Source organism: Aquarana catesbeiana, linkage group LG12 (genome assembly GCF_042186555.1).
Source record: "Aquarana catesbeiana isolate 2022-GZ linkage group LG12, ASM4218655v1, whole genome shotgun sequence".
NCBI lineage: Eukaryota > Metazoa > Chordata > Amphibia > Anura > Ranidae > Aquarana > Aquarana catesbeiana.
Window position 1 is genome coordinate 213,952,451 of NC_133335.1, and position 16,825 is coordinate 213,969,275.

General features: G+C 43.3%; 2 protein-coding genes across 2 annotated transcripts in view; one reads left to right on the plus strand and one right to left on the minus strand.

Moving 5' to 3' along the window:
- The window catches only part of DGKE (diacylglycerol kinase epsilon), a 44,631-nt gene extending 33,054 nt beyond the window's left edge, over positions 1-11,577 (plus strand). The window contains exon 11 of the mRNA XM_073606647.1: positions 701-11,577. Coding sequence (XP_073462748.1) covers positions 701-913 — 213 coding nt within the window. The 3' untranslated portion in view covers positions 914-11,577. The remainder of the gene's footprint in view (positions 1-700) is intronic.
- Positions 11,576-16,825, minus strand: part of EBI3 (Epstein-Barr virus induced 3) — a 28,437-nt gene continuing 23,187 nt past the window's right edge. Inside the window, exon 7 of the mRNA XM_073606648.1 lies at positions 11,576-15,567. Coding sequence (XP_073462749.1) covers positions 15,415-15,567 — 153 coding nt within the window. The 3' untranslated portion in view covers positions 11,576-15,414. The remainder of the gene's footprint in view (positions 15,568-16,825) is intronic.

The window sequence follows — 16,825 nt, forward strand, 5'->3', positions numbered from 1 at the left end:
GTTAAGCCCCTTGGTAGCAGTAATTACACCATGTCTGACAGGCTTATTTGGAGGAATGTCATGGGTCTGAACAGACCTCTGATGTATCTCCTCAGGGGTGGAGGAAGAGATTGTGGACACAGAGTCCTCAGTCTCCTTCCTTGGTGCCGGATGCTTACTACTGATCGAATGATGTGAGAAGCATGTTACTTCCATGATCGCCATTCTGAACACAAAAGCCGGCAGTGAGACTAGTGTCCTGGCTTCATGTTTGTTTCATTGCCAGTTTTTGTGTTTGGTCAGAGCTGGGGGAAGGGGGGAGGGTTACAGCAGGAGGCGGGTACACAAGGGCTTGAGGGAGATCAGCAATGCAGCAGGAGGGCACATATAGGGAAGACAGCAGAGGGCACACAGAGGGAGGAGGGCACATATAGGGAAGACAGCAGATGGCACACTGTGTGGCAGTCACATTTTTAATAACTGGTTGCTATTGGTGGCTTGCCAGCCATTTATCACAGCTATTCTTGAGTCTAAGGGCCCCTGCTGCTGGGAATCAATTATTTTCTACATTAACCCTTATGTCATTGGGAGTGAGTAAGTTAAAGGTATGCTTTTACACTTTTAGGAACTTGCCATGTAGCATTGTTGTTACGGTAGTTCTTCAGTGAAGTTACTCTCATTGTGTTTCATATGACACCTTTTGCTTTTTTGATATTTGCAGTTAATTTTGAAGAATTCCAGAATGCCAATGCAGGTGGACGGTGAACCCTGGGCTCAGGGACCATGTGAAGTCACTATCACTCATAAGACACATGCTCTCATGCTGTACCATTTAGGGGAGCAAACTGATGATGACGATGACGACGAAGACCCTTCAAGTGATTCCGACCAAGACATCCCACACGATGTGAGCGACAGTGACAAAAAGGCATAGGAAATGGCAGCTTAATGAGATACCTTTTTAAATGCTTTCATATACTGCAGATCCTTCTGCCTATCAGCGCTCTATATTTATTTATTTCATTGCACTTTTTTTTTTTTTTGTTTTTCAAATAACTTTTTGTGTCATGCAAGGACCATGGGGGATTTTATTGAGCTGGGCAGAGTAGGAAGCAGCCTCCCCTTTAGAGTAAATAATTGGCTAGAGCTGAACAAAAAAAGAGTTTGAGAAAACAGGTATTTCCTCATACTTTAAAGGGTTAGTTCACCTTTACGAAAAAACTGCCTATGCAAGCAAAGGGCACCTGTAGAACAAAATAAACAGCTTTGACTAAAGTTCTTGCCATAGGTGTAGGCTATTTACATACATACATACCTCCTGCAGCCTGGCAGAAAAACTCCCAGAGTTGACATCAGCATGCCCTGCCTTGTTGTTGGATGTTGCTAAGACACCCTCATCACATTCAGACCCCCTCACATGCACTCTCTCTCCCCTGTGGCAGTAGATCTGAGCTCAGGGATGCTTTGACGGAGTAGATAGTGGACCACATGTGTGTGGAGGTTTTAATGTTTTCTCCTATGATGGTGGGGGTGAGCAGTAACAGCTGGGAGTTTTTTGGTAAAGGTGAACTAACCCTTTAACAACATAATGATATCTGCAACAGACTGAACTGAAATACACATTAATAGATAGGTTCACCGTTAAAAAAAAAAAAAAAACATAATGAATGCACATTTTTTTGCAGGTAGAAAAATGTACATTTATTATCTTTTATCTAAGGTGCCTGCAGAGCATTGCACCCACAATCAGCAGATCCTCGGTGCAATGTCCAGCTCCTGCAGACTCTCAGCATAGCTGTTTGCCTGTACAGTACGGACATACCTGAGAGCAGGAAGAGTCAATAAACTACGAGGAACTCACCAACGCCCTCGCAGCTCATTGAAAACTATAAGTCATCAGCCACAATGGCTGAGGGTACTTGTAGGCATTCATTCACAGGAAACTGCTTGGCTGCGCTGTTTTCAATTAGTGACAGTGGGTGTGGGGAGAAGATTGAGGCTTCTAGAATATGAATTCTCTTTCTTGGACAAATGTGAAGGTGACCATTGTACTGTTGCTATTTAACACCAGTGACCTAAATCAGAATTCTTGGCAAAAATCATGATCTTTTATAGCTTTGTGCATCCTCCATGTTTACAATTCAACATCTATCTCCCCAGAAATCTTGACAATGGTCCTTATCTGTCTGATGCGTAACTGACTGTGGTTGTAGTGAAGGAGCCTTAGACCCGATTCACACAGGGGCGACCTGTCAGACGTCTTAGCCGCCTGACAAGTCGCGCTTCATTCTGTACAATGGAACTGTCCTAATAGGAGCGACTCAAGACGCTCTGGCTTATAAAAGGGTTCCTGTACTACTTTGGGGCGACTTCAGAGCGGCTTGCATTGACTTCTATACAGAAGTCGTTTCGCAAGCCGCGCTGACTTTGCGCTGTACAGGGCGGCTTCTGACTCAGGCGACTTTGAAGCTGCCCCTGTGTGAACCGGCACTTAGAGGAACTAAATCCATTGATTTACCAGTTTTCAAAAAACAGTTGCATTCCTGGCACGTGCCAGGAATGTAACTGCTGCATTGGTTGTGCTTTCAGCCAAACTGTCAAACCACCAAAGGCTGGAGTCATAACTGATCAAAGCATCAAACCGAGGCTTCCTTGGCTGAAAACTATAGAAGGGTTTAGTTCCACTTTAAGGCCTCATGCACACTGGGCACTCAGAGCCGAGCAGAGTTCTATCGCTTTGTCTATTGCACAATGTGGGCCGTGGTTCATGGGATCTCAGCGTTTTGGTGCAGACAGAAAGCACAAGTGCACTGTTCAGCCCTGCAGGTAGCAGCCTGTAAATCTCTGACAGCTGCTGGGGCTGGATAGTGCACTGAGAGGTACCAGTATTTAGGGCAGTATGCGTCCAGGGACTAATGCCCAAAACACAAGCAACCTACGTTCTGGGCATTTATCCCAGGGCACATATTATCCTAAACACTCAGTGCACCATCCAGCCACATCAGCTTTCAGCCTGTTATAGACGGCTGTGGTGGTGGATGGTGCACCTGTGCTCTTTGCCTACACCGTGGCTAAAAGGTGTATGAGCTCCCGGAATGTTTATTGCTTTAACTTTTATGTGGCAAAATATGTGCAATAAATAAAACAATAGAACCCTGATCTGAGTACTGGCCCACCCACTGCCCATCTGAGCGCTACTCTGCTGGAGATTGCAGGAAACTGATATAAAGTCAGGGTTGGATAATTAAACTAGTTGTACTTATAAACATATTTATTTATTTTACATTCCAAATTAAAGGATATTTTTACCTTCTATCTGCAACATAGCTGATGAAGTCCCCCATGGTTTTTTTATTTTTTTTTAATGATGTATGTGTATCATGTTTACTTTCCTCAGAGTTGAATGTCATTTGATAACACTGTAACTATATTTTAACTGTATTTTAACTCGGCATAAGTGAATTGGTGATACAAGAAAGCAGTAATGTTCATGAGCAATTTGGACATCTCTGGTGCCCCAGAGAAATAATTTGGAGGATACCAGAGATGCTATGTGCTGCAGTGAGGGGGATCTACAGTAAATAACGGAATGCTTTTTAGGGGTAGTTTTCCGTTCATTAAAACAGTGAAGCAGACATCATATTGTAGAAGAACTAATGCTGTAAAGGGAAAGGCTTATCTCTGCAGTTTCCTCTTTCTTCTCATCAACATCTCAGAACCACTGTGTTCCATGGTTTCCAATTTCTATCTGTAGCCCCCTCTTTGACTGCAGTGTCTTAGAATAGTAAGTCCCCGTTCACACTGAGGTGCTTGAAAACTGACCATAAAGCATCGGGCATTTTTGTGGCACAGGCGGTTCGCTTTGTTTACGGTCATGTGACTCAAAAGAACCATTTTGCGGCACTTTTGAAGTGCTTCCCATTGATTTCAATGGACAGGGGCGTTTTTGAGGCGCTTTTTTAAGCGCTCCAAACGTGCTCCAAAGATGCTGCTTGAAGGACTTTTTTCATCGCCCCGCAAGTGCACCGCCCCAGTGTGAAAGGATCCATTGATCTTAATGGTAGGCAGTTTTCAGGCACATTTTTTAGCGTGAAAGCGCCTTAGAAATGCCTCAGTGTGAAAGGGGTCTTAAAGCTACCAAGTGTAATTTGGTTGAACTAAATTGACTTGGGCGAGTGTTATATATAGTTACATAGTCTGGTTGAAAAAAAAGGCACAACAGCTTTATCTCTCAAGCTCCCTCTCCTAAGCTTTCTGTCTGTAGCTTTTTCTTTATACAGTAAAACCTTGGTTTGTGAGCATAATTGGTTCCAGAAACATGCTTGTAATCCAAAGTACCTGTATATCAAAGCAAATTTCCCCATAAGAAATTGTGGAAGGTCTTTCAGTTTATAGTCCACATAAAAAGATGTGATAGGTTGTGTAACCATAAAATGTCCATCCACAAAAGGATTAGAAGCAAAATCCAGCAGGAGCTACAGAGTATTAAAGAGAAGAGAGGCGCCTCTAAGTGTAGCAATATGGTTACATTTAATGAAGGTACAACAATTAGCAACTCACATGGTTGATGATTAAAAGAGGCATATCTAAGTATGCAGGCAACTGGGGTAAAGCTGTCCACATAGACCACATAGACGCTGTCAATCTGCAATCGTGACCGGGAAGACTACCCTGCAGTAGAGCGATCTGAACGCAAGGCTTGAACCGCTCATGGAGCGCAGCGTGGAAGGGATGACTTATGTCTTGCTTCTCGTGAATCTTGAACTCTCTGCTCCTCCCATGAAGTTCCTAATTTAAGCCATGTCTCTGCACAGCCTGTTGACCAGATACTTGCGCTCTGTTCAGCCAGTATCTTGCTCTTGTCACTCCTGCTGCCGTTTGTATCTTCGCTTCCACTCGGTACCACCCTTTGGCTTGTGCCTTGACTATGCTTCTGCTTGAACCCAACCTGCAACCACTCGTTACCAACCTTTTGGCTTGTTTACTGACTGTTTTTGCTTGATCCCAACCTGCAACCACTTGTTACCAAACTTTGGCTTGTCCACCATTAGGAGATCTGGCGAACATCGGTTAGTACTTAGACCTAGCACCTCGGATGAGCACACGTCATCCCCCAGGGTGACCTGCTTGTTCAGATGGTCGGTGGGAGCCTCTCTACTGCTATAGCTACTGGTCTCTGAGCCTGACCTTCGACCATGACACCAACTGTCTGTGTTTTTACATCACACTCAACGCACATCCTAACCCCTTATCACTGCCATTGTTCTATGTAAATAGGAAGGGAGGGTTTATGTGGGACAAAGATGTGGTTAAGTTGAGACAAAGCAAGTCTTCATAACTTAATGCGCTTATATGTTAAAAATAATGCTTTTTTTCTTTTATTTTACACTTTCTTGTACCGTCACAGCATTATGTCTGCTACAAAATGACAGTGCTGCCAGCTCCTGTAGCACAGTGTGATTTAGCTTTTTTAAAACAGGATTTTCTGAAAATAGATGTACAGTGGGTTAGAGTTAATGTACCTTATTTGTATGGATTGTATGAACATTCCAATGGTGAAAGTGACTTGTTTACAAAATGGGTTTGTAAGTATGCTTTTCCTATACGGAGCAATTACTGCTGAGCAGTTTACTTTTTATTAAGCGATCACTTTATGGGTATAGCTAGCTGAACCCTCATATATTCCAAGGGGTTGGTTTACTAAAACTGGAGAGTGCAAAATCTGGTGCTGCTGTGCATAGCCAATCAGCTTCTTCCAATCAGCCAATCATAGCATGTTCAATTAAAGTGGATGTAAACCCTCTCCTATACCCAGTGAAGTGAACAGCCTCAGATATTACACAGAGATGAAATAAATCTCCCTACTAATCTCCCTATGTTTTACATGTATATCTGCTGTCTTCAGCTTGGTATATTATAATGTTTACTTCCTCATTCATCAGTAGTAGTGGATTCTTGACTTACACTGTGTGACAGCTGATTGGAGGAAAGGCACCCCCCCCCCCCCCACTCCACATAGGCAGAGGAACGAAGATACGTTCAGAGCTTTTCTATGACAAGACAAGCTCTCTGCTAATCTATAGCAACCTCCCTCAACACAAACTTCAGGCTGGTTTTATCTCCCGTCTCGAAGAACTTGTCAGAAGTTCTCATGCTGATAACAGAGGAACAAACAGCAGAAAGACACGGGACGCAGGGCTTTGGAGAGAGATATGTAAACACCGCAGATATATGTGTCTAGGTCATATTTCATGAATTGGGTTTACATCCACTTTAACCACTTCAGCCCCAGAAGATTTTACCCCCTTCCTAACCAGAGCACTTTTTGCGATTCGGCACTGCGTCGCTTTAACTGCGCGGTCGTGCGACGTTGCACCCAAACAAAATTGACATCCTTTTTTCCCCACAAATAGAGCTTTCTTTTGGTGGTATTTGATCACCTCTGCAGTTTTTATTTTTTGCGCTATATCAAAAAAAGAGCAAGAATTTTGAAAAAAAAAAGCAATATTTTTTACTTTTTGCTATAATAATTATCCCTCAAAAATAAAAAAAAATGTTTTTTCCTCAGTTTAGGCCGATATGTATTCTTCTTCATATTTTTGGTTAAAAAAATCGCAATAAGCGTATATTGATTGGTTTGCGCAAAAGTTATAGCGTCTACAAAATAGGGGATAGTTTTATGGCATTTTTATTATTAATTTTTTTTTTTATTAGTAATGGCGGCAATCTGCGATTTTTATTGGGACTGTGACATTATGGTTGACACATTGGACACTTTTGACACTATTTTGGGACCGTTGTCATTTATACAATGATCAGTGCTATAAAAATGCACTGATTACTGTGTAAATGACACAGGGGTTAAATGTGTCCTAGGGAGTGATTCTAACTGGGGGGGTATGGGCTACCTAGGACATTACAGCGATCACTGCTCCCATGATCACTGCTGTCATGACACAAGACAGAACGGGGAAGTGCTTTGTTTACATAGGCATCTCACCGTTCTACCTCTCCACACTGCAATCGCAGGCCGCCGGCGCGGCGAACATCGAGTTCCTGGGACCCATTGGCATGCTTCCGCAGCAGGCGCACGCCCGAAAGGCAGCAAATATAAAGGGACGTACCTATACGCCCATTTGCCTGCCTGTGCCATTCTGCCAACGTATATGTGTGTGGCGGTGGGCAAGCAGTTAAGCTTCCACAAAAAAAAAAAAAAAAAAAAATGGAAATTGATTGGGTTATATGTGCCAGATTTTGCACTCTGCAGTTTTAGTGAATCAAGGCCCAAGTGTTTTAGGCATTATGAAGAAACCAGAACAGGTCAGAAGCCACCTAGAAATTAGCCTAAAAGCCACCTTGTTGACCTAGAAATGAGGAGGTATGCCACAAGTGGTTGGTGAAGAAAGGATGAATGAAATGGAGTTGTTGGGTTTAGGTGGACTTGCCCTCTAAGCTGACCATTCATGGTCCCCCAAATGTATATGCTTCTGCACTTGGTCCAAGAGATGAATTCTCAGGGGACTCCGTTTTTGTGTTTAAACCAATACTGAAGGATAGTCATTGTCTGTAGAGATTTGTAGATCTTCCAAATTTTTAGCCTTGCTTGACTTGTTTTTATGTTGCTAAAGGGAGCCAGTCAAAGCCTTGCCTAATGTTTATGCACCGCGGTTCCTTTCAAATCTTAGACGATTCCATAATCCAATCCCTGGGAGTGGTGCTAGTTCTGGTGGTGGTCTCCTGAAGGTGTGTAAAGGTGTACAGCTATACACCATCCCAGAACTAGCACTACTTTGGGGAGTATCGGCCTCCTTCACTGCAACTGAGCCTTTGGCCTTGATAAGTAAGGTTCTAAAGGGTTTTCTATTAGAGAGATTTTTTTTTTTATCTTGGTCACGTGAAGTCTCGAGCTTTTAGATCTGTCTTAAACTACATTTAACTTTTCCATATACATTTATAGCTTATGTGTTTGCACTACTGAAGATAAAGGATTTGTGTCTAGGTGCCCATTAGTCAGTGACTCTAGAGCTGTTTTACATCCCTAACTTACCTGAAAGGAAGTCATTTTTTAGTTGCATTTAGCCATCTAGTGCACAGTTTTGTATTGAAGATGTTGTCCTTGTTATTTGAATACTGTATACTGTATGTGGACAATCCGGGGCTTAAGTAATATGAAGCCATTTATCTAATGCTGCTAAATCCGTTAGAAATACGCCTTTGTTATTTGTTATTGATTACTTACTTGTTACTGTGTGACCTATTTTATATAAGGTGAGAAGACTTCTTAACTTTTCATAATCATACTTCATTGGTTAGTATAACTGTACCTACAGGTGGTGTACTCTACCTAGAGATGAAGAATCTGTATTAGCCCAGGTTATTCTTCAGTGAAGCTCTCCAGGATATAAACACTTAAGGACCCTTTCACATGGACTTTCTGATCAGGTCTGCCTGTCAGTCTTTCAGATGGACCTGATCCGCTGTGGAGCGGCAGATGTCAGCGGTGACCTGTCCGATGACCACCGCCACTATCCGATCCGATTCTGTCCACAAAATCCAGATGGACGGTGGTCCTATTTTCTGTCCATCGGATCGGATGAAAACGGACAGGCGGTCCGTTCTTACCCGATCTCCCCATAGAGGAGAGCGGGACTGTGCCCATCTCCGCTCTCCACAGTGAGCCGAGACAGACCTGTCATCCGCTTGCTTAGCGGTATCTCCCGTTGAGCAAGCGGAGTCTGTCCAACGGAGGCGCCGTGTGAAGGGGGCCTAACACTTTTTCACTTGAAGCAGTAGTAAACGTATAAAAAAAAAAAAATCTCCCCCCTGCAAGTTAAAGGTACAATGTGCTAGTATGCATTGCATATTAGCACATTATGAAAGACTTACCTTGAAACAAAGCCCTCCAGCGGCATGCTTTCACCGCTGCATCTTCACTCAGTCTTCCTTCTGGGTTTGCGAGTGGCGGCAGCTTGACTGGCCAAGCCGCGATAAGGTCACTCACGTGCATGCGCGCAGGAGTCATGGCTGTAGTATGGAGCTCTGAAGGAATGGCATGGATATGCTGTTCCTTCAGAGCGCATGCGCCGGGGACATCACCAGCTGCTGCTCACTAGAATACCTCCTGAACGGTACAACTTTAGGAGATATTCATTTAACCTACAGGTGAGCCTTATTATAAGCTTACCTGTAGGTAAAACTAAAAAAGTAACGTTTACTACCACTTTGCTGTAGAGGGAATGGGGCTTTATAAGTGGTTCACACCCTCAGTGGGCTTAATGAAGTCTGAGCCTATTTAGCTCATGTTCATACTTGAGGTTGGGGAACGGAGGTGATAAAAACACTTATTGAGCCATGTTTTTAACACCCCACCACCACCATCCCCCTTACAAAGTGCAAAGGAACCAGATGGGGGTGTACACCAGCTCCAATCTCTTTAAGCCAGTGTTTCCCAACTGTTGTTCTGTGGATCACAAGTTTTCTTAAACCCTTGAAGGTTTCATCAAGGATACCACACGAGCTACTGAAATAGTAAAATAAAAAGTCTTAAATATATCAATTCATATCTTCTGAATTGTATATTGAGTCTGCCTCCATTAGTTTGTGTAAGTTGTGTAAGTCCTTGTTACAAAACCACGGAAATAGGAGGCTTGGCAAAAGGAGTAGAGCCCCCTGAAATGCGTTGCCTTATCCACCCTTGCTATACATAAGTGAGGCTTGTATTAAGTTGCAAGAGCACTTCTGTATTCCATCATCTGGTGGGTCAGTCACCCTTACAAAGATCAAGTTTGGAGTATCCCCTTTATTTACAGCTCTGCTTCTGGCCATGGAGGATTTCATCATCTCCTAGGCTTACTACGGGTGCTCTTACTTCTTCACCATTGTTGGTGTTCTTTTATTAAACATTGTTGTTTTTATTGCACAAATGTGTCTTTTCTTTTGCCCTTTTCTAAACCATTGTAAACCATGTGCACAGTGGCAGGGCTTGTACTCCTTTCATAAGTGACATTCAGTTGTATTGTGACCTTGGACTCCCCACTGTTTTATCCAATGAAAGGCATTTGGTAAAGTCTCACACATATATACGCAAAATTAAAAATTCAGCAACTCAGTACCATGGTAAATCGTTAATGCTTTAAGTCAGCCGGTAAATGTTTTTCAACTGTTTGCTTGGAAAAAAATATTTACATCACTAATTTTAAAGTGGACCTTTCCCCCGCAACACTAAGGCCTGGTTCACAGCTATGCATTTTTTTTAGTGCATTTTCAGTTTTGCATAAATGCACTACAGTCTATTTTTTATGGTTTCCTATGGGTCACGTTCACATCTGTGCATTTTATAGAAAGGGCCAGAGACTTTTTTCTGGTTTTTGTTTCCATAGACTTCAGTGGCTCAAAAACGTGTATCGAAAAATGCACCTGGAATATGCAAACTGCAGCCTGCATAGGTGTGAACCAGGCCTTAAAATGCATGGTGCATGCAGCTCTGCCTGCTGATTTTAAACCTTCTTCAAGCAATTTAATAAAATACTTTTTTTATTACTTACAATTTCTTTTACCCCACTTCCTGGTGTATTGAAAGCGGAGCTCCGCCTAATTTTTATTTTTTAAAGTCAGCAGCTACAAATATTGCAGCTGCTGACTTTTAAAATAAGGACACTTACCTGTCCAGGGCGCCCGTGATGTCGGCACCAGAAGCTGACCCATCCCTCGGCTCTCGGGTGGAGGCGCCGCCATCTTTGGTAAGGGAATCAGGGAAACCTTGTGGCTTCACTTCCTGGTTCCCTACTGTGCATGCGCAACTCGCGCTGAGCTATCCCACTGGTCCCTGCTGTCTTCTGGGACCTGTGTGTCTCCCAGAAGACAGCAGTGGGGGGGGGGGTGGAGAAAGCGCCTGAAGTGGCGTAGATACCCGCGGGTGGCTTGGCTATCTATGCCTGGAAGTGGAAGCAAAATACCTGTATTAGACAGGTATCTGCTCCCCCCTCCTCCCTGAAAGGTGCCAAATGTGACACCGCAGGGGGGGAAGATTCCGAAAAGCGGAAGTTCCATTTATGAGTGGAACTCTGCTTGAAGCACTGGTGACGTTGACAGTACCTCACAGCTACCCCCTGGAAAGGCTACATCACTAGTGCCTTCCAGGGAGATCTCATCTGTAAACTGCACGATTTTAGGGGAAAGGGCCTTTTTTCCCCCCTATACCTTGCTGTGGCTTTAGCAACATGAGTAAAACTGGGGACAAACTGCAAGAAAGAGGCAAGCAACCCCCCAGTAGCTCTATTAGTAAGAGTTAGATTCCGTTGTATTTATTAAGATGGGGGGAGGTCCACTTTAAAATTCTTATTTTTGCTTGCTGTTTTAGGAACAATGGCGTATCATATTAGAAAATATATGTATCTTATTTTATTTTGTGAATAGCAAAAGGCTTCTCTAGATGGATGTATAAAGTTCTCTCATCGCACTGTTCCTCTTCACTCTATTTTTCTAAGTAATGAATCAGGGGTTATGGTTTACATGGCAGCATGTGAATATATGAAAAGCAAAAAGATTTGGAAGTACTGTGAAACCACAACAAAGAATAAACGTGACTCCTGAGACAAACACTGTATGTTCTTTATTTGTTCAAAGTGGATCTATACTGACAGATATATGCATTTGTTTTTAAAAATACAGCAAGTAAGATGTGCATGAAAAATGTACCCGTAACAGAAATTGGCATTCATAACAGGTCAGGATTTTGTATTACTGTCCTTGTCCCCTGTTGGAGAGATTTACCTTCTCTGATTGATTGGTGTTTTCTGATTGGACATGGTGAAGAGGAGGAGTGGTGACATCATGATCTTCACCTTATCCAATCAAAGAATGCCCTGCTTTTATTTACAAGGCATTCTGTGAATGGTGGCAGTGCCAAGTAAGGGACCCCTGTGATCATTGTGCAGTGGGGCAGCTGCCAAGCACAGGACCTGGAAGATCAGTGATCACTAGTAGCATTGACTACTACAGTGATTGTCATCCTCCACACAGATCCCTCAAGTATGCATACTTTCATAAGACCAAGGTGGATCAATGTACAGTGCCTTGAAAAAGTATTCATACCCATTGAAATGTTCCATATTTTGACATGTTACAACCAAAAACGTAAATGTAATTTATTGGGTTTTTATGTGATAGACCAACACAAAATGGCACATACTTGTGAAGTGGAAGGAATATTATAAATGGTTTTCAAAGTTTTTTTACAAATAAATCTGTGAGAAGTGTGGTGTGCATTTGTATTCAGCCCCCCTGAGTCTCCTGAGAACCCCCTTTCACTGTAATTACAGCTGCAAGTCTTTTTGGGGATGTCTCTACCAGCTTTGCACATCTAGAGAGTGAAATTTTTGCCCATTCTTCTTTGTAAAATAGCTCAAGCTCTGTCAGATTGATTGGAGAGCGTCTGTGAAAAGCAATTTTCAAGTCTTGCCACAGATTCTGGCTTGGATTTTGGTCTGGACTTTGACTGGGCCATTCTAACACATGAATATGCTTTGATCTAAACCATTCCATTGTAGCTCTGGCTGTATGTTTAGGGTTGTTGTCCTGCTGGAAGGTGAACCTCCGCCCCAGTCTCAAGTCTTTTTCAGACTCTAATGCCGTGTACACACGAGCGGAATGTCTGACAGAAAAAGTCCGACGGGAGCTTTTTATCGTATATTCCGACCTAGACAGAGAACATGTTCTAAATTTTTCAGACGGAACCAATTCCTATGGGGAAAACCGCTCGTCTGTATGCTGTTCCGACGTACCAAGAACGACGCATGCTCTGAAGCAAGTACGAGACGGAAGCTATTGGCTACTGGCTATTGAACTTCCGTTTTCTAGTCCTGTCGTACGTCACCGCGATCTCGACGGTCGGAATTTGGTGTGACCGTGTGTATGCAAGGCAGCTTGAGTGGAATTCCATCGGAACTCCGTTGGAAAAACCTTCAGAGTTTATTCCGACGGGAAAACCGGTCGTGTGTACGCGGCATAACAGGTTCTTCTAAGATTGCTCTGTATTTGGCTCCATCCATCTTCCCATCAACTCTGACCAGCTTCCCTGTCCCTGCTGAAGAAAAGCATCCCTACAACATGATGCTGCCACCACCATGTTTCACGGTGGGGGTGGTGTGTTCGGGGTGATGCGCAGTGTTAATTTTGGGCCACACATAGCGTTTTGCGTTTAGGCCAAAAAGTATCATTTTGGTCTCGTCAGACCAGAGAACCTTCTTCCACATGTTTGCTGTGTCCCCCACATGGCTTCTCCCAAACTGCGCACGGGACTTCTTATGGCTTTCTTTCAACAATGGCTTTCTTGCCACTCCTCCATAAAGGCCAGATTTGTGGAGTACACGACTAATAGTTGTCCTGTGGACAGATTCTCCCACCTGAGCTGTGGATCTCTGCAGCTCCTCCAGAGTTACCATGGACCTCTTGGCTGCTTCTCTGATTAATGCTCTCCTTGCCCGGCCTGTCAGTTTAGGTGGACGGCCATGTCTTGGTAGGTTTGCAGTTGGGCCATACGCTTTCCATTTTCAGATGATGGATTGAACAGTGAGATGTTCGAAGCTTGGGATATTTTTTTCATAACCTAACCCTGCTTTAAATTTATCCACAACTTTATCTCTGACCTGTCTGGTGTGTTCTTTGGCCTTAAAGATGCGATTTGTTCACTAAGGTTCTCTAGCAAGCCTTTGAGGGCTTCACAGGACAGCTGTATTTATACTGAGATGAAATTACACACAGGTAGATTAGTAGATTTACTAATTAGGTGACTTCTGAAGGCAATTGGTTCCACTAGAGTTTACTTAGGGGTATCAGAGTAAAGGGGGCTGAATGCAAATGCACGTCACACTTTTCAGATATTTATTTGTAAAATAAAATACAAAAATACATTTAAGTTTTTGGTTGTAATATGACAAAATGTTGAAAATTTCAAGGGGTGTGAATACCTTTTTTTTTTTTTCTTTACAGGTTACCAGTTTACAATGGAGGTCTAGTGCTACAATTATCATTGTCGCTATAACGTTCGCAAACGATACCTTGTGTGGTGCGAACGTCGTTTACATATTTGGGCATGACCTACGTATGCTTTCACTTATGAGGGGTTGAGGAGTGCTACATTTTTTTTTTTTTTTTTTTAAATCCCGTTTATTCCTAATACAAGAAATGTAAACATCCCTTGTAATAGAAATAAAGCATGACCGGTCCTCTTTATGGATACTTCTGGGGTCAATAAGACCCCGGATCTCTTCCCTGGAGAGCATGAGGTAAAAAAAAAAAAAAAGACACCGAACCCTGCTTTCCAGGGGGAAAAAATGGCCGGGTTTACATCTGCTGGAGCCAGAAGTGATAGCATGACGTCACGTCTGGCCTCCCAGGATCATAAAGATGGCCGTGTGGGGACCCGATCCAGCGGCTTTTTGGTTATCTCCCGCTGGATCGGGTCCCCACATGGGTGAGCCCAGAGAGGCGCCATTTTTGGTAGGAGGGGGAGGGACGTCCTCTTCTGCTGCCCGTAAGAGCCATCCAGCGGCTAATCAAGAGAGGGAATCGTTGGCTGAAAACAAAGATATCTGGATGATGCCTGTAACTGCAGGTATCAGCATTTTAACCTAAGGATCTCATATGATGACAGGAAGTGGTTAAGTGTCTCAAAATAGTGCCACTGACACAAGTCCAAAGCATGTCGAAGCAGACCCTAACCTCCATTTTCTAGGGTGGATTTGATCCTGGTTTCTCTGAGCTCAGCAAACTGCAGTTCTTCACCAAAACCTGTTCAAAGGAATCTTGGTATACCATGGCTAACATCGCCTTCTAAAAATGCTACTTCACCAGCTGTCCCAATGATTCGGCGGTATCAGGACTTTAAGTCACCAACTGATAGAAGGTGATCAGCACTAGGAACCTCATTGTTTCTCATAGTGTGAAGATTTTGATGCACAAGGCTCAAAATACTATATTTTAAACTAGATGTTGAGTTTCTGTAGAGTAGGTTGGGCCTCCTTTATGAATTCCTCTACCTCTGAAATAAGCATGTATTAACTGCCCTTTTTTGCCTATTCTGTAAAATAGTGGCAGGACATGCGTTTCTTTACTTCCAAAGTGGTGGCACAGCTTTCTGGACCAGATGAGAATCTGCTAACATGAGGGGGGAGTGGGTTGTGCGTATCAGGAATACTTGCACAAATGTCATGTAATGGTGTATGCTGGGTAGAGGGGCCCCACCATAGCAACCACGAGCTGCCATAGTGGAGGTGTACAGGGGTGCTCACATAAATGAGATGGGTCAGCCCGGCACGTTCATAAATGAGACTGTTTGTTTTGCATCATTGCTGCTGGTCTGGTTTAGATGAGCACTGGAAAATGAAGGTTTGCATCCTATTGACTTATCTACAATAGTCACTCTACATTTGAGCTTTAATGTGGTCTCCATGGTTGTCCGGTCACCACTGTGCTCCATTCACTGTAGTGTCCTGCACCAGTAAAATCCCTGGCTGATACTTGTGCAAGTACAGTGGACCCGGGGCGGTTTCCTGTGATAAGGAAAGATGTCTGCTCATAGGGCCCAACCTGTGGGGTGCAAGGAAACAAAAGACAAAACAGAAGAAGTTACATAACGCAAGCCTTTTTAAATAGATTTTTGATAACCATTGGCACATTTGTATTATTACAGTGATTTACAATGTTAAAACTTTTTATGTCCAAAGTAATAATACATTCTTCCCAGCAATTTACAATTTTTGTTGAGTAATGCCGCGTACACACGAGCGGACTTTTCGACTGGACTGGTCTGTCGTTCTATCCGACGGACTTTCGGCGGACTCCCGATGGACTTTCCGAACAAACGGACTTGCCTACACACGATCACACCAAAGTCCGACGGATTCGTACGTGATGACGTACGATCGGACTAAAATAAGGAAGTTGATAGCCAGTAGCCAATAGCTGCCCTAGCCCTAGTTTTCGTCCGTCGGACTAGCATACAGACGAGCAGGATTTTCGACCAGACTCGAGTCCGTCGGAAAGATTTGAAACATGTTCCAAATCTAAAGTCCGTCAGATTTTCGATCGAAAAAGTCGGCTGCAGGTCCGATGAAGCCGACACGCGGTAGAATTGTCCGTCGGACCAGTCTGGTCGAAAAGTCCGCTCGTGTGTACGCGGCATAAGTCTGTGTTTTAGACACATCTGCTACACTGCACATGAAGCATGCCAAATGTATACCCTGAATAAAGTGCATGTCAACCCCAAGTGAATGGCAGGTAAAGCAAACACACATAATCAGTTGATTTTTTTTTTTATTTTGGTAGCACTTATTTAAAAAAATATGTATATTTTTTTGTTTTTGTTTTTTTTTGCATGTGAGCACTACTTATCTGCAGATTTTTCATTCATACCATGTGGACTATTCTACTGCACATACTATACACAGTCATGCCTTCTGTTACCCTCTCCTCCATGTACTGCCCACTGGCATACCATCTGTACTCCTTTTTGGCACATGCTGCTGGCCATCATACCCTCCGTAATTCTTTCCTGCACATACTGCCCAACATCATACCCTTTATGCTCTTCTTCTGCACATATTGCCCATGGACATACCCTCTGGTACTCCTCTGCACTGCTCTTCTGTATATACTGCCTGCCATCATATCCTTTGCTCTCTTCACCTGCATTTAGTGCCCACTATAATACTCTGTGCACTCCTTACACATCCTGCCCTCTAAGGGCTGATTCACACCTATGCATTTTCAGTGCTTTTTGCGTTTTGAAGATTTGCACTACAGTCCATTTAACATGGTTCCCTATGGAACACGTTCTGTAGTGCAA